The sequence below is a fragment of the Melopsittacus undulatus genome, chromosome 6 (assembly GCF_012275295.1).
Source record: "Melopsittacus undulatus isolate bMelUnd1 chromosome 6, bMelUnd1.mat.Z, whole genome shotgun sequence".
In the NCBI taxonomy this organism is placed as follows: Eukaryota; Metazoa; Chordata; class Aves; order Psittaciformes; family Psittaculidae; genus Melopsittacus; species Melopsittacus undulatus.
Genome location: NC_047532.1, coordinates 14,799,871 through 14,823,210, shown reverse-complemented (window position 1 = coordinate 14,823,210; position 23,340 = coordinate 14,799,871). Strand labels below are relative to the sequence as shown.

Here is a 23,340-nt window from a genome sequence, read left to right as displayed (position 1 = left end):
TGGAAGTGCTACTTGATGAAGCTGCTCTGTAGCTGAGGGTTGCTGTTGGAGCTGTGCTGCTTTTGGGTCTCACATCTCGGCAGTTTGAGCTCAGCTGGATATTGACAGTGTCTGTCAGATCCAGGAGAGAAAGCTGGGGAACAGAGAGCTGCATCTGCCTCAACAAGGTACCTGGGGCACTACTCTCACCCCACAGCATCAAAATAAATGGGGCCTGTGAAAGACTTTAGAACAATTCCTTTCAAGTTGAAACAACAGACTGAAGTTTCAGAGACATTGCTTCAGAAAGCACCACCTATAAGCTGCTCCCCTCTTCTCCATTTGGGAATGCAAGGGTGCTCACCATTCCTACTTCTAAGTTGTCTAAACTCAGCCATCCTGCCAGGTTGCCACCACTGCAGGGAATGCAACCTGTGGGACAGAGATCAGCTCCACTGGGAGTCTCCTGCCCCGGACACCAGTTCTTCACCTGCATGTGCTATGTGGGCTTGGCCACTATGTCCTGATTATAAGGGACACAAGTACAAGATTGCCTGCAGGAGGTCTCCATGAAAACAGGTACCAAACACCACAGGCTGTCTCAGCTAGTAGTACACACCTCCACTGGACATGCTCCTGCCCAGCCTTCTTACAGTCACTTCACACTGATATGGATGCCAAGACCCAGCTTTGTCTCCTGACCCCACTGTCCCTGCAACGCTTCAGTCACGGGAAGTACTGCCTGGGTACATGCCACACAAGAGCTCTGTCTACTCCTGTATCTGTTCTTGGAGATGAAGAAAGAGGCATCCTACCTAATCCATTCATACTCAGAAGGGGGTTGTTAGCAATAATATCCATGTACACAGCAGTCAAAACTGTTCTCTTCCTAACAGAATATACTTGGCTTCACCTACTCTGCTCATGAGAGTCCTTGCCTCTTTTATAGGCATAACAGTTCCAGGGTTACCTGTGCCTCATTCCCCACTCTCCTGCAGTGTAACCAGTGGTATCCAGGACTTACTACATCCTCCTCCTCTTGCTAGAGCTGCCACTGAATTTAAATCTGCCATGGGTTGTCATGGGTATGAAAAGATGGTGTTGGCAAAAGTGGTAAATTTTCTTAGGCACCTTTGCCAGAATGTCTGTTCTCTGCAGCTAGTTGCTGCCTTCCTCCCCAGAGGTGGCCCAATGTCAAGGCTGCTAAATATATACAGCTATGTAAATATTTTATTTCAATCTTGTCACTATGAATATTTTAGCACAACATTTTGCTCTTAGTTTCTTGTGTCTCTCCCTCCTCAGGTAAGTGACCAGTGTGAACCATTTAGTGGCTAAAAAATGGATGAAACATTCAAAATACCACACACAGCAACAATACCATGTTATATACATCAAGCCAGCTGAAAAGAAATCCATTATTTATTAGCTCTGTGCCTTATCAAGCTAAGCTCAAAGTGCATTTCCAACTGGATTCTTCAGAGGTACTGCTCCTGACTGCCTTGTTCCATATACTCTAACTTCAGAGGCAGAAAATTAATTATTTCTTTTCCTGATGATCATATATTCCCTTTACCACTGTGGCTTCTAACCTCCAGGCTGCGACCCCATCATGCAGCCTGAGGGCTTTGAACATTTTTTCTATTTTCCATTCATTGCCTTTCTAGTGAAATGGATCTCTTCTGAGGCATGGTACCATCCAACAGCTCTTGCACCTCCTTTCTAAATCCTCAAGGAAAAAGGATAAAAGGAAGTCTGGAATATACCTGACCCTGCTGGGTTGGGCACCAAGCCATTTGGGACACAAAACACTCCTTGTCAGGCGCACAGTTGCTGCACAGACATCAAAGACTTGCCTTAAAAAACAGCCCACAGGGCCCCTCTCCCCCACAGAAGAGGGCCCTCAGCCCTGTCCCAGCCCTGCAGACACTCACGGCAATCCTGCTCATCAGACTTGTCCTTGCAGTCTTCATCCCCATCGCACTTCCAGTTCAGATGAATGCATTCACCATTGCCACACTGAAACTCATGAGCCGCACAGGTGTTGAGGGCTTTGGCATCGTAGCCGCACTTCTCCACGGACTCGTCTGACTGATCCTCACAGTCCGGCTGGTTATCGCAGACCCACAGCTCTGGGATGCACACGCTGTTGTTGCACTGGAACTCATTTGGGTTGCAGGTCAGAGGGGAGCATTTCCTTTCATCGCTGCCATCCCCGCAGTCATTGTCACCGTCACACACGAAGATGATGGAGATGCACGACTTGTTACTGCACTGGAACTCATTGGGAGAACAGGCTTGGGAACAGAAACAAACAGGTGAGCTGTGAGTCTCCAACCTGCTCCTCACCACTGTGTCAGCTCTAGCACATTAGGAACATCTGAGACAGGGGGAGGGCAAGGACATAAAAGCATTATGTTGACTGTCCTAACCCAGAACATTACATTTGCAATGGTAAACTACAAAGAGCAAGTGAAGACACAGTGGTCATCTCCCCAGCTGTGCTACAGCATGCATCCTCCATGGGCAGCACTGAAGAACAAGGGCAGCAGGGCTGCAAGAAGTGCAGGTAGGAAAAGTGGGGGGCCAGCTGCAGCACTGCCCTGGTGTTGAGGCGAGGGCAAGCCCCAGTGTATGGGGTGGCAGCAAGGAAAGAGCATGGAGGTTGCAGGGTGGGCTGGAGGTGCACTGGCACGCACTGGTGGACGTCACAGCCCTTCACTCTGCTCCACACTGACATTATTAGCTTCCTGACTTTCACAAGCACAGAATCAGGTTTCAGGATTTCACAGTGTGCCTGGTTTTGGACATATTAAGTGGGATGTGTAGGGTAAATATTTAGTGAGTCGAGCATCAATTTAGCTGCAATCTGCCAGTAAGGCCCTTTACAACACACTGAACGCCTTCCCTGGAAATCACAACTCAGCATTAACATACAAATGAGGCGTTTGACAGATAAGAAGCCGAGTACTCTCCTCTTCAAGCCTAATGGGCAGCTGAACCAGAGAAGCCTGCTCAATTGAAACTTTCAGGTACTTCAAAAAATGTGCAGCTCACAGTCACTGTATTTTGTCGAGGTGTGACACAACCACAACCCTGTAAGACATTCTCCCTAAGCACTTTTAGGTAGTTACTTTAAAATAATTCTGCTTCTGCAGTTTCAGTCATATACAGGAAAGTGACGGCTTTGATAAATTACAAGTGCAATAAATATATACTAATAAATTATAGTAAGGTTGTTTTTCTGTACATTGTGCTTGGGAGTCTTTTTGTCTTCGGAAGCAGAACTATTTACCACTGGGAACCCCTGGGATAAACCACACAGTTCAGATAGTACCAACCACTGTAGTGGCAAGTGCATCAGCAGAATCTGAGTAAAGGAGTTGTCATAGCCCAGCCTTCAGCCAACAAAAGGAACCCAGCAGTATTCTATTGAAATATTATGTCTGTTTTATACCTGGAATGAAAGTCTATTTATCTAGCAATTAAGAATATGTGCACTTGTACACAGATACATATTTACATTCCAGCTTGCAAACTTGCTGGGGTATCTAACTTAACCAGCCCATAATTTTACATCACAGTGTGACAGTACATATACCTCTCCCCTCCTGCCCTGTGTTCTGTCCCATTTACTCCCAAGCTTTCCAGATGTTACTGTATCTACCAGAATAGCAATCTGCCTGATTAGAAGAAAAAGGAAGTTTGCCTTACTTGATGCTATACTACCATGCACTGACTACAACCCAAGATCTCTCTAACAGGGATAAATGTTAAAGAGAATCTCAGCTGCAGGCTGCTGTGCCCAACTTGACATCAATAATTAAATGCAACAGAGTGTGGTCATCAAAGGAGCATCTTGTGTTAAACACCAGAGTATCATCTGGTTCAGGAAGGTTGCTCAAGGTCCTTCTGTACCCAGTAGAGTATTCTGGATATAGAAAGATGCACTCAACAAGCAACTCCTGCCACCTACCTTGGGACAAGCACTGTCCCTTGGAGTGGCTTCTATTTCTCATCTCCAAACAGAGGGACCTGAGATAAGGCAACTAAGAATAGGAGATGAATCCCTCTTATACGGACATGAAATATAGCACAGTCTGGTGGACAAGTATCCAGAAAAACCTCTTCTTTGCAAAGGAGAATCAAGACCATTCAAATGCTAAATTTTTCACCCAAATACTGCTCTTTTTCTTCATAGACCATACTTTTCTATCCTTATCCCATAACTATAAATAATCTATTAACCCTACTGATCGGTACACAGCTGTATAACCTAACACTCTCTTCAGGTGATGCATAATACGGGAGTGACAAGTGGAAATGTAGGAAATGTAAGGTCACAGTTATAATCTTACCAATCTATTTAAAAAGGGAACTAGGAAACAGGAACATTTCTAGGGCTATGTACAGTTTCTGTAACAGATCAAGGCTGAGAAGAAGAAATTGCTTTTCTGGCATTATTTTGATGAATCTCAGAAATAGATCAATGAGCAGAATCTTGCATAGTCCTTTGATCCCTAATTTCTGGTCAAGGTTGAACGATTCACACACTCCAAATGTGCATTAATTTCCTTCCCCCCAATGGTAATAAGCCCATCTTTTTCCCTCGTTGTTTCCCTGGTCCCACCTCCACCCCTCCTTCTGTCTGTATGCATTTTCTTTCAGATCCTTCAGAAATCTGCTGCACTGGCAAATTAACGACTGATAAACATATGTGTGGGATACAGACAATGGAAGTTTGCACAAAAGCTTCTCCCCTGTACCTACAAATCCCAGCACAGATATAAAATTACTGATAATTGCAGCCAGAAAATAGCAGCACTTCAGCTTTTGCAACCCCTCATGAGAACTTTCTCAGTGAAGCTTGTGAATTACTGGCTAGAAAAATCGCATGGTCATGATTATTTTATTTCCTTTTAAATATTAAATTTAGTGTGATGACAGCACTAGACTATGAGTTCTCCCTCCGCTAAACAAGCAGTGCAGTCTGGCTGTTGCTAACTCCCCCCTTCCCACCACCAGAGTCCTCAGGTGGGGATTAATTCCTGTAACTCACTCAACACAGCTAAAGCCAGAGGAAGAGGCACCAGCACTGACTGTGCTCAGATCTTCCTGCCTGCAATTACAGCACCCACACACTGCTGGGACAGCCAGTAAAAGTGATAGGCTCCTACCAGTGTGTCATGACAAGAAGGCCACTGGACAGCCATCAGAGCTGAGACAGGGATCAATGCAGTGCATGCACTAGCAGCCAGTGGCAGTACCAAATGGGAGCACATGGTCCCTCACTAGAGAAGGCTGCTCTAGGCACATTCTAGTGAACTCAAGAAATAAAAATGCTCTTTTCTTCATTTAAAGACCTAATGCTCATCTTCAGGTCAGCACATATGGGACAGTTCCTTCTGTGTCACACAGGTTTCCAGCAGAGATCTCCATCTCTTTGCGCAGTTGGCTCTCCTGGTGGCCATGGGAAGACAGATAACCTCCCAATTCCTCTCACACTTCCATTATCCTCTCTGACAGCTAAAATCTGCAAGGCATGCCAGGATAAAGCAAAGTCTGCAGCTTCCAGCCACTTGGGAGCTTGCTCTGGCACAAATAGGCAACACAAGAGAAAAGCTGCTTATAATCCCTCTGTACCTAGGCAAGAGCCAGCATGCCTGTGCTCTTTGGAGCCCCTGCTGCATGGTTTGAAGAATCTTGTAAAAACTAGCACTACAAATCATCTTACATAGCACCTGGAGAGATGAGGATAGGAAAGCAAAGGCCCAGTTTACTTCACATCTCCTTTCACAAATATGCTAGAATGCCTAGGCAGTTCCATCACATTTCAGGAGAAAATGTGTGAATAGTAATTAAACAATCACTGGGGTATTTTTTCTTTGACTTGAGCAATTTGTTTGCAGTCCCTGATTTTGCTGCCTGCCCCACTGTAAGCTTATCTGTGCAAAACAAAGGAAACTAATATTAGCTTGCTTGCCTTAGTGCCAAAGAAACTAATAAATGTTGTACTCCGAGATGCAAAAGCTACTTCAGATATAGTGATCCCAGCAGAAAACTTGGAAATATTTGTCAAGAAGTGTTTAACCAACTGTACTGTAATCTGTTAAGCTTCTTTATAGTTTTAGGAAGCAAAATATCAAACCTAAATTAATGTGTACATGTGCTCTGGCCTATAGATAATATATTCCAGAGGTGTTCTGCATTAATTTCTGCCTCGTACTATATACCAACACATAGAGCACAACTGTCACCACTTTTGCCTCACAGCTGCAGTCTTTTTCTGTCTCCTGAGGAGAGTGGAGCAGAAAAAGTCTTTGAATAGAGGAAGTTTAAAACAGAAAGGAAAAAAAGAGAAGAGAGAGACTGCAGTTGTGGAGTTAGTGTTTTAGTACTGGCTGCTTCTCTTTTGCCCAGAGCCAGGATTTAACCAGAGGCTTTAGCGAGTAATCTGGTGCAGCAGGAAAAATCTTAACTCAGGCTCTGCACCAAAAAAATTTAACTAATTCTACCTCATGCTTTTGAATGCTTACAGAGAAAAAGCACTTTTTGTACAAATGTGTATTTTTTTGCAGTTACAGTTCTCAGAGTGTTGCTACAGTGGACACCTCTACACCAAGCAGGGATCCTCAAATCAGGGTAAAACTCAAAATATGAAACAAACAGGATATTTATTCATCCATAGGAGCTGGGAATTATGTACAATGGACTAGAACTGCTGCCACTGGTAATCTTTAAAGATTTTGTAGCTTTCCAGTAGGAGTCAGGTATTTAATTAATCTCTTGTCTCCAAAAAATCAGTTCCACTTAAAATTACATGAATGGCTTAAAAAAATAGAATTATTTGGTAAAATTTGTGGTAAAGTGGACAACGGCAATTACTGATGTGCAAGACAAGAAAATATGAATCATTACACTGTATTTTTCTGACACCCTCCCCAGAGCAACTTCAATAAAAGTGTGGCTCAAAATTTCTTGTTTCCTTAAAGGATCTGATAAAGGATCTTCTAAAGAAGGTGAAGGATGATTTGCACATACAACCTTTGCACTGGGGAGGGAGAGATCTGCTGGTGATTTTCCACTACTTCAACACTGGCAGGAGAGACTGGTGGACTTCAGAACTTATCCTAAGCTTGTGAGGTTTAGGGTCTGAGCTCCACTTGACTGCAGAAGTAGAATGACCGAGCTTCATTTGCCCAATTATTCTGCATGAAGTGCAAACCCAGCTACCACAGCCCACATAAATTGATCTCTGTACTGGATAAGGAGGTCACAGAATCCAGACAGGCTAAATTAAGCTGGAATTCCCAGTTCAGTTACCAGTGCTGTCAGCATGCTAGTTTTATATAAACTCTATTTATTTTCAGGATTAATTGCATCTAAATTATTTGTTTTGTCTGCAGATAACTGGTGTGCTTACCTAATATCTGAGTATTTCATACAGATTTCTGGACAAACGTCTGTCCTTAAAGCACGGATTCATGCCTAGAAGGACAACTTTCCCATGGAAAGCTACCCTCCAGAAAGGACGGCAAAAGAGATGGAGGTAAATGAAGATGACCTTGAAGTGCATTGCTCTGAAAAAATGACAGGCCTCCCATGGAGGGAATAATGCAGCTGAATTGCAGCCTCACTACTAACAGTGGTTGTTGCTATGGTGATTGATACCGAAAAGCCCATATAGATGAAGACTGCAGAAGGAATAGTAATTCCTGATATTGTTCACATCACTAATGTAGCTAAGGAGCCATCTCACACACTCTCGCAAATTAGTATTTGCATGTGCTTGCTGCCTTTGCCACGCTCTCCCCTCCAACACAAATGAGTTATTTTTCTATTCCGTGCATCACTATTTGCATACTATTAGTTAATTATAATGGAGCAACCAGATGCCAAAGCCCCTGCTGATAAATAATAGTTGGTTCAAAAATGTATTTACTGATTTAGAATATATTTCCTGAGAATCATATATTCATTTAAAGTGGCTTAATTTTCTGAAAATGGAATTAATTATAACCCCACAATTTATGGAGAGAAGCTGCTTACAAGCAAAATGTATGCACACAATCAATTTCTTCCCTGGCTTTAATCTTACTGATGTGCAATAAGGTTGCTAACTCATACCTGCAGTTGCCTCAACTGTACTTCATAGCAGGAAAGCATTAGGAAGTTTATCCAGGTTTGCCTGGTTAAGTGACTGAAAAATAACCTCAAAATAAGAACAAACGAGTCCAGTGTAGAGGATTTAAGCGTAAAACAAAACAGCTTGGGAACAAAAAAAAGATGGTCAGAATGCCTAAGGTTGATATTGTGCTGCTTTTTGCTAAAATCCAAGATACCCTATGAATATCATGGGGATAAAGACATTATCGTTGCCCTTCTATATTCTGATAGGAATATAATCAGCTGAATGAGACTGGAGTTGTTTAGTTCTAGCCAAAATTTAAATGGAAAACAAATATGCTGAGATGTGTTTGGTGGGTTCATTTTCTGACTCTGAAAATTGATACCTGTATGGGACAAGCTCACTGCTATTCCCTCAGACATGACTTGCTTATTAAAATGGCAATTTTACAAATTACACCAATTTGGCAAATCCCTCAGAAACATCTGATCATATTCACGTAACTAACAGCTGCTCTAATAGCACCACATAAAATCCTGTTTTCCTGAGGAATATATAAACAACCTTCCAGCAACCAGAACTGAGTATTACTGAACAGGGTCTCGATCCTGTGACAGTAGACACAAAACCCACACTCTGCATATGCAGACCTCCTGGATTCAACAGCCCTCCCTGTGGTTGTGAGGACTGCCTGCACTGAATTTGCTGTATTAACAAGACTTAATTTTGCCATTGCAGAGTTTAAATCCCAGACACTTTGCCAGGAAAAACCTACCCCACTGACCTCATCTTCCATCCACTGGGCAGTCTTCCACTCTGGTCTCAGCTGCTAATACAGAGACATGAATTCCCTTATTATACCTGCCTCATTTTTCCATTGCTTTTTGGTTTCTCATATCCAGCTCAGGACAGAGACTTCATCAAGATCTTAAAAACTAACTTTGGTCACACTGGCAAATTAAGCTCTGTTTTTTTTCTGACCGGAAAAGGCAAGGAATTCAAACCCATGTCTGTTGGTCGACAGCTATGTTACTGGCCTGCCACTTCCTCCTTACCCACCCATTCCCGAGCACAGGGATGGCACCAGTTTAACCAGTTGGCAAACTGAACTGTTCCACCAGAATCAATCAAGTTTTTTTTTATGCTGCCATAACTAAGAAGAGAATCCCGTAACAATCCACAATACTTATCTTTACTGGACACTGATAAGGAACAAGGAAGCAACAACTGCCACTACAAAGCTGCATGAGTTACTAATGCTTGTGCAGCTACTCTTCACGCGATGAAAACTGCACACACCTCACTACACAGGCCTATCTGTGAAAAAGAAGAAGAAAAGCCACATTTACCAGGATGTTTCTGAACCAACAGAATAAACACGAAAGGCAGGGAGAAAAGCCTGGCTTCAGCAGTCGAGGGCTCACAGGCTTTAGCTCAGCTGAGTAATGAGTAACAGAGCAGTGCTCATGTTGCAAGCAAAAAGGTCACTGCCCCATAAAATCTCAATTTCCACTAATCTGTTTTGCTTGATAGGAATTCTCTGTAAAAGGAGATACTTCTTATTGCAGTTTGCTTCACTATTAGACTTAAACATTCATGGGATTTAGAATATGGCACTATTAACCCTTCTGGAGCACACACCAAAAAAACACTTGAGAGTTCTTGCATCTCTCCTCCCCTCCCCCCTGGCCCCAAAACATGATTCAAAGTGGATTTGGATATAGGTTCAATAAGAATTAAAAAGATGCTTTTGAAATGAAACAGTTTGCAAGGTAACTGATCTGAAGTGAAGAGCACCTTACAAAACCATTGAGATACAGTGAAGACAAGTGGCAGAATTCAGTGTAGCCACATTCAAGGTTACAATATATGACAAAGCCCATAAAGGCAAGAGCACTGTGGTGGTTTTGAGAGGGAGGAAGATTGACAGACTTTTCAGGGAACAACCAGCCCCTAATTATTTTCAGCTATGTGATATGAGGGGGCACAGCAAACAACATACCCATGTAACATACCCATGATTCCACAGAAGAACAGCATTCATTTTTAGAAAATATGTCTTAGATTTTCTACTCAAATGGGAAATTTAAGCACTGAGTGACACTCACTGCAATTAAAAGTGTAAGGGTCGTGTGCTAACTGCACTCATTTTAATAGTAGTGAGATTTCTATGGCATTAGGATCTGCCCTTCAATTTCTATGGCTATGAAATAGAAGGCAGCACTTTGCTGGATTTGGGCTGAGATAAAGAATCTATTGTACAATACTAGCAATTATTTTAAACTTGTTGTAAAAAACAAGTGTATTGAAGGGTATTTTATTGTGAGCTAAACGTTCCTAGTTATATTTTATCAAATAAACTAATTTCTTGCAAAATATAAGCAAAGTTAATCCAACCATTATATCTTCCTCTGAATGAAGATAGTGTCTTTCAGCCACTTAGATAGCTTTCAGATGTTGTTTTATCCACTAACATGACTCATAAACCAGCTTTTTTTTTTGCTTTTGCATCAGACATTACAGTCCCCTTCTGCGTAGGATTCTACTGAGTTCAAACTAACCAATTTTGATTCAGTCTTCAGATCATATGCTCAGGAAGCATAACTGCTAAGCACTTGTTAATTAGCCTAACGCATATGTACCCATAGCCACTGAAGGATGGAACTCCTACCCACGAATCTGCCATCGTAACATGCTCGTTGGCATTGACAGCTAGAGAAGATTTCCCTTAATAAAACTAAACAGATCCTTGCTTTTTGGATGAATATGCTGAGAATTATAGCTCCATTCTTATGAAAAAAGCACTTCAGGGATATGAAACACAATCACATTTGCCAATAAGAGATGCAATTTCTTGGCTATTTCAACTCCAAGAGCTCTAACTGTTGAAAGATAGACTGCCCGGAAGATAAACATAACTACAGGCCAATATTTTCTCCTCTGACAGTATGACATGTAAAATTGGAAAGAAGAATCAGAGACAACTTCTGTTAAACTACAGGAAGAGCAGCAGGACAAAGCTTTTTTGTGTGTGCACATGTAACATGCAGTCAAGCAATATTAGGCTTTTATTATAATTATTCACAAATCTTCGTGTAAACCCAGTTCTTTTATACCACTCTACCACAACTTTATGAAGGAAAAACTATCTGGGATGTGTAGGATGCGCATATGTGTAACTCTGTGCTTGCAGCAGGTTCTTTGCATGCTACCTATTCTTTTTCCCTAGCGTATCTTCAAGGAAACATAGTAAATGTACCAAACTCTAAACTGTCTTGTTTTCACATTGTGTTTGCATCTATTATGCTATAAAGAATAAATTATTCATGGAACATACCGATAGAGACAATTCATCTGTAACGAGGGATCAGCACAGAGCAAATGTGCAGAGGTCACCACCAAAGGCTGCTGTGGTGAGCGAGGCGCCTCTCAGTACTGGGAAAATCCATTTGCAGAACATTACACATTCCTGTTCTTTTTTAAACCTAAGCTCAAGAAACAACGGTTGGGAAAAAAGTGCAATTCTTCCCTAACCTTCTGCAGGTAGAGCTCTGGCACAGCTTAGCCCTTGGCTTTAGAGTTTAATTCTTCATTTATGCAACAACTACCTTACCTCTAAACCAAATTCATGTAGTTTTTTTACATTTAATTACAGCAAGCATCCAATATGTTAAAAATGCAACTACCTTCATTCTTCCTTGTAAGAATGCAATTAAAGGTAGCTACCAATCTCATTTTTTCTTGCTGTTTTGTTCTGAAGGAACTCAGGACAAATATGATTATGGGCTGAGATTTTTCCTAAACAACAATAGGGATTTTCCTGCAATTACCACTGCTTTCAAAGGGGCCCTAATACTTTAAGCAGTGATAAAGTGGCAGCTGTACATGTTTAATTTCTGAGAGCCAGGGCATAATGCACAAGCATTAATCCCTCCAGCTGTCCAGTAATTAAACACTATGTAAAGCCCAGAGGATATCATTGCTGTGCTACCTTATCTTACTTATGAAGGACTTTCATTTGTTAAATCTAGTCATTTTCTTGCCGTTTTTGGAAATAGTTAGATTCCTCCATCATGGCAAGTGTCCTCAAGTTACAGGACCTTCTATAAAATAACAGGAATTTCAAACTAGCCATGTCTCTTTAGTCACATGCTGCAATAACAATGAATAGCGATAGTAGATTAATGTTTCCTCTGCAAGCCTGAATGTAATACTACCGGCTTTAACCCCATCAAAATGGGTGCATTTCTCAGGGATAATATATGGCAAAACCTGATCCTTTGGGTTTCTCCCTGAGGTGACTGAGGAACAGAACACTGAGCACCTAGCCAGTTAATGAAGATAATAAACAGTATTTGTAACTTGGACAAAAGCACGTATGAATCAGGCTGCAAAGGAAGATTAAATTAGTGCTACATTATCACCTAGTAAAAAGCTCTCAGTAGGATCTCTGGAGATGTGGAACAAACAATCAGTATGGTCAAATCCCCATAGGTAGTCACATAGGAAGTGTGACAGATGAAAACACAGGTACCCTCTTCTGCATGAAGAAGAAAATGATGCTGAGATGACATGATGCTCCTTACTGCTATAGGACAATGATAAAAGATGATAAAACATTTAACTGTCAACAGAAAGGTCACTTCACGTGAGTGTAGGTGCAGCAGCAGTGAGAAGGAAGGTAGCTTTAAATAGCTTTGTAATTTACCCATTCCAGCTGGCTCATCTCCAGGTGGATATGATGAAGGGATCAGACCAGCTTTAGCCTGCTTTAAATTCTGCCTTCTGCCAATGGTTTTCAGGTGACAGTAGGACTACTGAGCAGGTCATTGGAAATAGTTGACTCTGAAAGTTTTCTACACTTGGATCTTCCAAGAAAAGGACCTCTTGCTGCAGGCACTGCTGCTTTTTATGGAAAATCACACGTGTCTGAAGCCTTGCCAGGAAAGAGTAAGTGAAAAGCTCCTGCTCTGAGGATCTTTTAGATGATATACATACCATGGAACTGTGAAGACTGTGAGCCACCATGGCAAGGAGGTGTAGCTTTCAGCAAGACTGTGCTTACTGCTGTTTCCATTATTAAGAAACTCTATCCAGTTTGTTAACTTTTAGTCTGGTATATCATAAGGCTGAAAATCTAGAATGATTTCTGAAATATATGGTCAGCAATGAAAAGCTGGAAGATCAGGGTCCAAAAGAAGATGCTCTCAGTAATGAGGGTGTCACTGTCATGACATTCCTGCAGGAACTGCTGACTCGCACCCTTTAACATCTTTATGAGATCAGTGTGTGTCTGTTACCTGCCCAAGGTCCCATGGATTGCTATCTCTGTTAAGCAGAATAAATCTTGGTATGGGAAAATAGCTTATTATGCTATCGATATATCAATAAATACATCAGTTCATTGTATCTGGCTATTGGGAAAACTGTCCACTTCCAAAACTCCTCATCTGCAAAACATTATTTCCATACTGCATGCAAGAAGTGGCCCAGGTGAGAACCAATAAAACAACCAGAACAGATGGGGCCAGAGGCTTGCTTGCTTTGTTGAGCATCCCAATGTCCCGCCAGGAGGAACAAGTGATGTGTGCATTAAAGGCGTTCACTGACTACTTCAGCTCCTACAGGGTGTTATCTCTTTTGTTCTAAAGCCATACTGAAATGATCTCTGCCTTCCTGAGCAGCTGAGAAAACACTGGTTAGTACCTCTCCTAGCAGAGATCTAACAAGTTCTGCAGTAGATAGTCTACTTTGGAGGGGGGGGGGGGTTGGAACTAGATAGTCTACTAGTCACTAGTTAGCAAAGTCCAGTCTGATCCTGAGTTGTGGTGCTTTAATTACAGTCTCTCATATTTAATTTCTCTTTTTAGTCTCAGTAAATGTGTTCCTAAGCGTATCAAATCAATTGTGACAAAGGTTAGGGACAGCGGGAGCAAAAAAAAACCTCATCCAGGGAAATAAGATGCCAGCACCTCCAAGCTGGGAAATTTAAGACTGCTCTTACATTATTAACTGTTGGTATCTATTTTAGGGGATTAAACCTGACCTATGACTACAACACTTCTAGTGTTGTAAGGAAACAAATTACTTCTGCTTTGAAGAACTGAAAAAGTAAGGAGGTTATTCTTCTGTATACTCTTTTGTTTAAAAAAGGCAGATACATTTTCAGAAGTTGCTTCTGCACTGGACATTAGCAGTGGACTTAAAGCCTACCTGGAAGTGAATTATTTAGGCAGACAGGCATTTAGCTACCTACATGTAAGGATTAATAACCACTATTAATCCCTGGTGCCATTACAGCCTTGCAGACACAAATCTGAATCCCTAATCACTGGTACTTAATCCACTGCAGGTTAAGTAAGTCACAGCCTCCATTGCTTCCTTGGGAAGTTCTTCCACAGGTGAAAATCACACCACTTTTATGTCTTGTTCATGGGTGAACAAGAACAATGAAGCGCCTTACCATCCCTTGATAATGGCTTCCAAGCAGTATGATGGGGTAAATGCTTATGAAAATAACTGCTCTCCTCATACTGGTACCAGACAAGGCCTAACAGGCTAGCAGAAGCTGACAGATCTCTTTGGAAGTTTTTATTTTGCTGGATTTCATCTATCAAATTGTTGTTTCTCACTCCAGACACAGCAAGCAGGATCCTTATTTCAGATGAATACAGTCTGCTTTGCTTATTCCTAAGGCAGATGAGAAACCCAAAGGAAATACTTGATTTATCCATTCTTTGACATTATTTGTCTGGGTTTTTTTAGCAGACCTGCAGGTAAACCCAGATCTTGCTAGCTGCACTTGAGCCCTTTTGTCTAAAAGTGATTGCACAAGGACATCATACAAGACTGCAAATTCTCTCTTTCCTTGAAGGAAAGATATTCTGAGGATTGCTTTGACAAATCTTTTTCAGACCACACAGGGTGCTAATCAAAACAGCAAGTCTTCAACAGTGACCAAAAGCAAAGGAGAGGGATGTAAAGCACGGTTTGTTTTCATTTGTGCAAGATGATGCACCAAAGAGGTGGCTCATAAAAAGCACAAAGGAAAACCAAACCCAAACAGAAGAGTCTCTTATTCATAATCAATACTTCTGTCCCCAAATTTCTGGACAGCAGCTTTCTTCCTCTAGCTGTCTGTGCCAGTGCCTACAGTGACTATGCTGGATAAATTTCACACTGATTCAATTAAACATTTCTGAGAAGAAAAATCCATTAAGAATTATCAAATCCAGAATGGTATCTGAAAAGCAAGTTTTGGAGGCCAGAAGCAGACACAGGAGTAAGAACCGTGACACACTTGAACTGTTCTCACAGTTTTAGATGATTCTACCACCATAACCACAGTGGACCCTCCCCTTGACTTGGTCTGTGAACATTCTGACACAGGGACAGGCACTTGCATAGCCTCAGCACAACCAAGCCCTGCTCCTGTATCTGTAACCAGCACAGTATTATTAGTGGTACAAATTACCAACATAGAAATGCAGGCTCAAGTAATGTTCATAAACTCCATATTAAGTCCTTTTGAAGAACTTTAATTATAGAATTATAGAATTATAGAATAGTTAGGGTTGGAAAGGACCTCAAGATCATCTAGTTCCAAACGCCCTGCCATGGGGAGGGACACCTCACACTAAACCATATCACAAAAGGCTTCATCCAACCTGGTCTTGAACACTGCCAGGGATGGAGCATTCACCACCTCCCTGGGCAAGCCATTCCAGTACCTCACCACCCTAACAGTAATACAAAGAGCTAGCTGTTCCTATAAAAAATAGGAGTATTCATAATTAAAATATTTGAAGTGTCACATTAGCTTGAAATAGAACTAATAGTTTTGTTAATATGGATTTAGAAAGAGCTTAGCGTTTTTCTTCTGGATGCCCTCACAGTATCTTCAAGTCATTTTCCTCTTGTTTATTGCACATACAGGCTCTCACCATAGAAATTATCTTGAGCATAAATAAACTCCCTTCTAAATGTTTATCCAGAAAGATGTGTTATTTATAGACAATATGGTCAGCTCTGTGAGCAGTGCAGCCTCAGCTATGACAGGTTGATCTGCTCCAAGGGGTTGCAGGTGACAGACAGTGAGAATAAAACCATGAGTGCAGAGGTTAAACAACAAAAAAAGAGAGAGTTAAGAGAAAATGGATAAAAGAGGATTCTACACAGAGAAGAAACGGGTATGTTAACAAATATCAGTGGATATAGGCTTAGTGAGGTTTATCGGATCTGGATAAAAGACAGGATAGCTATCAATCCTCCATAAACTCTGAGAGTTTAAAACGGCTAAGCCATTTGTTCTTATCCATGGAGAAAACACCTTAATTTGACAAACAACCTCACTGAAAATGCTCCCACTTGAGCCATTCAGCAGTGCCTCCTGTTTCCTTTTTGAAGCAAGTTTAATGCCTTTGAAAAATACTGAGTCGACAGACCTTAGAACCAAAAGCTTCTGATGTTTGCCCCCACCCAGGAAGCTCCAAGTCTGCCTGTCAGTGCTTTTCTGCCTGGTCCTCTTACCACAGTTTAACCCATCCCACATTCAGACTCTGCAGCAACCCCTCCATAGAGACTGACAGTGTACAGCCACCAAGGTAGCAGCCTGTGCAGAGAAAACATTCAGTCACAGAAGGAACTAGGTAAAAGTCACTGATTCTTTTCCCATGAGTTACCGAGCAACCATCAGAAGATGTAAATTACCATTTTAAGAACCTGCATGTGCACTAAAACTGTGTAAGGTAAGCAGGACTAAAGATGCTGAAACATCCAGAAGAGAAACACTCAGCTATTTCTAAATCCATTAATAGCATCATTATGCTGAAATTATGTGGCATTCAGAATATATTCACATTCATGTTGGCAGTTACCTAGCGTTTGGAAAAAAAAGAAGTTCAAAGAAATTTCAAGTAGATCTTTATGATAAATGAAAGACTCCACGCGACAACCCCTACTGGTGTAAGCACCAGCAGCAGCATTAAATTAGGGGAGGCAGCCACCAGTGGAAAAAATTGTTCTAATTTCACTAACTCACATATTGTGAAAAGTAATGTTTTCCAACAGCAGTTACAATTATCTTCTGAACTTGTCTCTAATTCAAGCTTCCCATTCTAAGGGGGGGGGGGGGGAGGAAATGTATGTGCTGCAGTGAAAACACTAAAGAGATTCATCCAGAAAACAAATAAAATACTTGAAAACTGCCAAAATGTTATTAGCATAAAGGACACAGCACCAGTGATCTAATCACATCACCAACCTACCATATCACAATAATTTATTACTCAGAAATTATCCAAGTGTTTAATTCTATATTAAACAGGAGGCAACATGAGGCAACCTGTGCCTTTTACTCGTGAGACAACCCCGCTGGAGCTATCGACATAAGCTAAACTATGAGCACAGTAGCCTGTCACTCTTACCTCCGGACCTCTGAGTCGTGTGTAATACGGAATAGAGGTGCTTTGAGAATCTAATCTGTAGTTAACTGAATTAGTGACTCACATCAAACCTTCACACTGAGCTTCATACATAAGAAACTGCATACGAGGTTTCATCAGCCAGAGTGAAGGCAGCAGGTTGAGGGAAGTGCTTATTCTCCTTCAGATGGTACTTTTTAGGTCATATATGAAGTGCTATGTCCAGTTTAGTGCCACTCTGACAGTACAGGAAAGACATAGGCAACCTGGAGAGGGTCCAGTGGAAGTCCAATGAGATAGTTATAGTACTGGAGCACATGATACACAATTAGGAGCTGAGGAAAATGGGTTTGGTTAACCTGGAGAAGGTTAGAAGGACATCTTGCAATTTTCCAGCATCTGAAGGGGTGATATAGCAAAGCTGGAGGCCAGCTCTTCTCAGAAGTGTCCAGCAAAAGGAAAAGAGGCAATGAGCATGAATTGTGACAAAGGAAAAATGGACATAGAAAAAATGTTTTTACAGTGAGTGGCTAAACACTGGAACAGGTTGCTCAGACAGTAAAAGCTTTTGTTTGCCAAAGCTGACTGCAAAGAAATAAACTTATCCACAGTGTTTTACTCAGAACCACAGAATGTTCAACATAGAATGTATTTCACAATTTCAATGAAAATATATAATGTGGATTAGGAACTGGCAAGGCATTAGAGCCCCAAACGCAATTTTCAAATGAAGAAACATCAATGAGTACTTGCATGTAATCATTCAACCCTTTCACTAGTAATCTGGAAGTAAAAATAGCATTGCTGCTATCATGTAGAACACCAGAAACAATGATGGATGGGCAAATAACTACACAGAGCATGAGAGTTTCTTAATAGCCTGGGATTATTTGCACTCAAAAGAATTTAATAACAAGTTGAGTTACTTAAGAACAGTATTAGAAAGGTGATTTTACTTCTGCACAGACTGGTAAGGCTGATATTCCCTAAGTTCTGGTGGTCTGTATAAAAATAAAATTGGAAAATCAGCTGAGATACTGAAGGGAGCCACAAAAATGAATCAAGCATTCATTTGAAAGAAAATATTTGACAACAAGAAGCATAAAGAACTAAATATATTTAGTCTATCAAAAAGACAGTTTGAGAAATGGCTTGATTACATAGTGTAGGAGTTTTCACAGAGGGAAAACACTCTTAAAGAGCTCTTTCATTCAGCAGAGAAAGGCCTAATAAAAGGCAATGGCCATTTAGGGACTGAATGTAAAACAGTTACAGTAAATAGTATATCATTCTCTTTCTGTCCAGAAACCAACAAGCTATTAATAAAGAAATGTCCAGGCCTATCTATTATATCCCAGCAGAAGCTAGCCTTAGTCTATAGAGCTACACTCTGCATGAGGAATGACATGGCCATAAGCTGCTGAGCCACCACAGAGGGAGGGTTATTTCAGTTCTTACCACATCATCTGGGTATTAACCCTGACAATCATGTTCTAAACTGACTAGCTATATTCTGCTACAGTAGCAAAAGAATACTTAAGTCTTCACAGAGTTCACTTTGTAGTTTCCAGCTAGCTCCAACTGGAGCATCCTTCTTTCCTCTCTTTCTCTCAAATTCACTACTTTGCACTGCAAATGTAGAGTGAATGACTTTGTTGGCAAGAAAAGTCACTGCTTTACATGCAATTTGTAATAGGACTTTCATGGTTGGAAAGGGAGATGTCACATACATATTAAAGTATTACTCTAACTCACCAGGAGTGCAACCAGCCTCATCAATACCACTTTCACAATCCTTCTGTCCATCACATCTCCAGGACGATGGGATACATTTGTTGCTTAAGTCTCCACAGCTAATTTTTTCAGATGGACATACTTGCTTGGCTAGAAGAATAAATTAAAGGAAAAAAAAACCCAGTGAGTTAAACATAATTCCAGACATTCCGAACATTGTTTACCCTTTTAAAATTACTTTTATTTTGTATAGCTCAATCCTGACACATACTGTAATGAAATCTCAAGTCAACACTGATTTTGAGGTATGGCTGCTTACATGTCCTGTACGTCTTACCCAAAAGAGAATACAAAACCTATATGGAAGGGAGAGAAACACAGAAAAAGTGCACCACTGTTTATTTCAACAAAATCCCAGAAACTTAATTTTAAACTCAAAGAAATTAGGGGACAAGAACAGAAGTCAGGTTTATATGCAACTTCTACCTAGCGTTTTCTTGCACGCAAGGTCTTACTTCTGGCCATCCAAAGGACCCCGAGCTGCAACAAAAAGTGCATAGGACCCACGGCTCTTTAAACATTCTTGGAGCCTGGTGGCCTTTTCCCACCTTCTCCTTGTTATCTCAATCTATGCATGGGATAGAAATGCCCAGCTTTGTGCTGCCACTTTTCTCTCTGCAACATGCTTCTTGAATCAGGTGTCCTTGCACAGGCTTCCCCAGAAACAAGGACCTTCCTGTCCTTCCAGTCAGTTCCTGACCCAGCCAATCCCTTTCAGGAATGCAACTGTACAGGAACATGCAAATAAAACAAATACACAGAGTTGCTTCAATGGATCAACAGGGATTTCAACTAAGAACCTAGGACATTGCCTTCTGACCACCTCAAACCCCCAATACACTGTTTTTTCCCATTAAAACACTAACACCCTGCACACAGCAGCAGTAGTACTGGATAAACTACTCTGAAAATACTACCTCGTATCAGGAAAAACAAATTGCCTCATTTTAGCAAAAGGGTTTACTTTTATGTTTGGCATTACAAGGCAATTTCTAAACATAACGATCTAGGCAGATTATGGTCAGTAAACCTCGGGAAAAAGTGGCAAGCACAAGCATGAACTTAACACATGTTAAACTTAACTGTCTACATTAAAGGCGACTGTGATCTAAGACATGGAGACACAGGAGGACATGCAGAAGCAATAATGCTAGTACATGCAAGTATACAACTATGAAAAAAAACCTGACAAATTTATCTGGAACCAAGTAAGCTGTGAAGCTTGTTCTCTTATTCTGCATTGCCAAAATTCCTAGGGTTTTTTTCATACTAGTGTAAAGAGCAACAGATCTACATTTATTGTGACAAGGCTGCTTGAATGCATAATGTTCCACAGCTTCAACAATTATTTAGTATTCTGGAATCATCATCCAGTTTGGCAGGATTTGCTTATTAAACAGACCAATTTCTCTCTTGAAAAAAATTACATGTTTTCAAATAGTTCTTCCATTGGTATTAATGGTTATATTGAGATCTATATATGTGTGTGTGTGTATGTATACACACACACACATATATATATATATATGCAACTGCAGGTCTACTGAAAAGGAAGGAACTGAACTTCTGCATTAAAACTTTTCCATCACCCTGCCCTGGTAAAGGTGTTTATGCAAAGTCAATCTGTTTCCCATGTGCTGAGTAAAAGAAGATGGAAATGCTAACCCTGCATTTCCACCTGCACAAGAAGGCTGTAGAGGGGCATCTTACAGCCCCAAAGCATCAATCAGCCACTTAGAAGGCAGTGCCACTTAATCCCCGGATTTCTTCGTTTTAGCACCTTAAAGTGCTATAAGAAGCAGTCTCTAGAAGCTATGGGCAAGCAATATATCAAGAAAATTTAGGTCTTACTACATACAGTTAATAACAGATGTCACTGAAGTTTTAGAACCCTGAGGCAAGACAGCATTTTTGTTGAAATTTGCTCACTGCATACCTAAATAACATTATGAATGTTGCATGATGGAGGGTTGGGGATGGAAAAGGGATCCTTACTTAGGCTTTCTGAGTATGGTACCAGCAGTTAGTAATAAAAATCACCTAACACTGGAAAGGCTCCACACACCACTCCCCAGGAACAACATGTCTGCCAGCTCACATGGGTGCCCACCCACAGGCCGGACCCATGTCCTACGTGTTTCCGTCAGGCCTGGTCCTTCTAAGCTGCAGGTTTGTAACTGCAGGGACGCTCAGCTGTGCTGAGCACTCACGTCCTTCCACAGAAGTGAGACAGCACGTCTGAAAACCAGGTCACTTGACAACTGTGCAAAACGGTGCCTGCCCTCAGCCTCAAGGGAGCTGGCATGTCTCACTGCTCCGGACACCATCATCCCCAGAGCTGTATGCTGGGGTGCACCATCCTTAAACATGCCCAAGTAATTCCTGGGTACAGCAGGAAAAATATTCTGTATCAGCAAGCAGCAGCCCCCTCAGACAAGAACCAAAATGGCGGTCAGACCATTCATTTGGCCTAGAAGCCCCACAGCCCCTCAGCCCAGAGCTCTCACCCCAAACACACTGCTTCTGCCAGCCTCATCCAGTCCTCAAGCACAGGTGGGAGCCTGGAGGCTTTTTAATAGCTTTGGTTTTTAAACCTCCTTACAAAGCCTCACGAGGATTACAGACCACACTCTGGCAGAATGAGCCTGCAGGGGCCAGGGAGGGAAGGTGCTGGGGGCCTCACCTCACTGCCATTGAGGAGAAAGGTGGCCATTCTGAGGCAAAACCAGCAACTTCTGGGGAAGGAATGGCCACAGGCTGTGTGTATGAGGCAGCACAAGAGGCCTGGGGAGGTCAGGGAGGCACAATGCTCTGCAGTGGGGAAGGTGTCCCAACCCCAACAGCAGGGCTGCCTTGGCTCCTGAGGGCGTAGCAGTGTTGGTCAAAACAGGGGGTTTTGCCACAAATACTGCACAAAAGGATGACATGACTGGGGTCTCCAACAGCTAACCTGGCTTTAGCAGTCCTCCATCAAGGCCTCCAAAGCCTCTCAGCTCTGAGGTGTGCAGCTCCATGGCCACCAAACCCCAGCTGCCCTGGCTGCTGAGGAGCTGCCTCCGAGGGCCAGTAAGATGGAGGGCAAGGAGGTTACAGCTCCCTTGTGGCTGCATGGGACAGAGCACTGGACTGTGCCCCTTTCTCCCCCTCCCAAACCAATCCAGTGGTGAGCTCTGTGATGAGGTTTGCTTCTAGGCCACCCCAAGTTTTTACCATGAGTAAACACATACTTGGAATACACGAGATAAAAGTAACTTTCCTTGCTAGATTTACTACTCCAACTGGATTTACATGCTTTTGCACTTTGTAAGTTTGTCTCCTGACTGCGTTTGTGGAGCACATTCAAGAACAAGGTTTCAGTTGGACTGGCATTCTGGGAAAACTGGGAGACCAGAAATAGTCATGTAGTCATTTGTTAATCAGGTTATTGGTCCATATCCCAAAAAATTGTTCTAGTTCTTATTGCTCAGGCTACAAAATGGAAAAGAAAATGTGTTTTGATGCCAAGTAGGACCAGCTGTTTCCTCCTCATAGTAAATCTCCATGGAGAACTAAATGGGTCGAGACAGGTAAGAACACTTTCCACACACCTGATTTTGAGGAAGGTAAAAAAAAGTTATAACACAGCATTGTAACACAGTGGGATCATTAACCAGCAATCCAGTTATTTATTGGTCACAGTTTAAGTACAGGCATTCCTTTTGCTTGGCTGCTGTGGGCAGATGCTTAATAGCTTTTGGAAGCTGAAAGGTTTGGAAAGGTATGGGCAGAAGACTCCTATTTATGGAAAGCAATTTTTGTGTTAATCATTTCCCTGACAGAGTAATTGCAGCCATTTAAAAAATATAAATCAAAGCTTGACCTTTCAGGGATGCAGCAACAGAAGCTGCTGTTGGTCACAGTTCATCAAATCTCTGTGTTCCAGCAGTTTCTGCATCCAAGCAAACTTTGCATGGAAGCCAACAACTTGTAAGCACTGACAGATAACAGATAGGGGATCTAGCATAAAACACAAAGCAA

General features: G+C 41.7%; 1 protein-coding gene across 2 annotated transcripts in view; it reads right to left on the bottom strand.

Moving 5' to 3' along the window:
• Positions 1–23,340, bottom strand: part of LRP8 (LDL receptor related protein 8) — a 192,437-nt gene that overhangs the window by 25,809 nt on the left and 143,288 nt on the right. For both annotated transcript variants that reach the window (XM_034063524.1, XM_034063525.1), the window contains exons 4-5: positions 19,285–19,413; positions 1,914–2,276 (exon numbers count right to left, since the gene is read on the bottom strand). In XM_034063524.1, the coding sequence (XP_033919415.1) occupies positions 1,914–2,276; positions 19,285–19,413 (492 nt within the window). The remainder of the gene's footprint in view (positions 1–1,913; positions 2,277–19,284; positions 19,414–23,340) is intronic.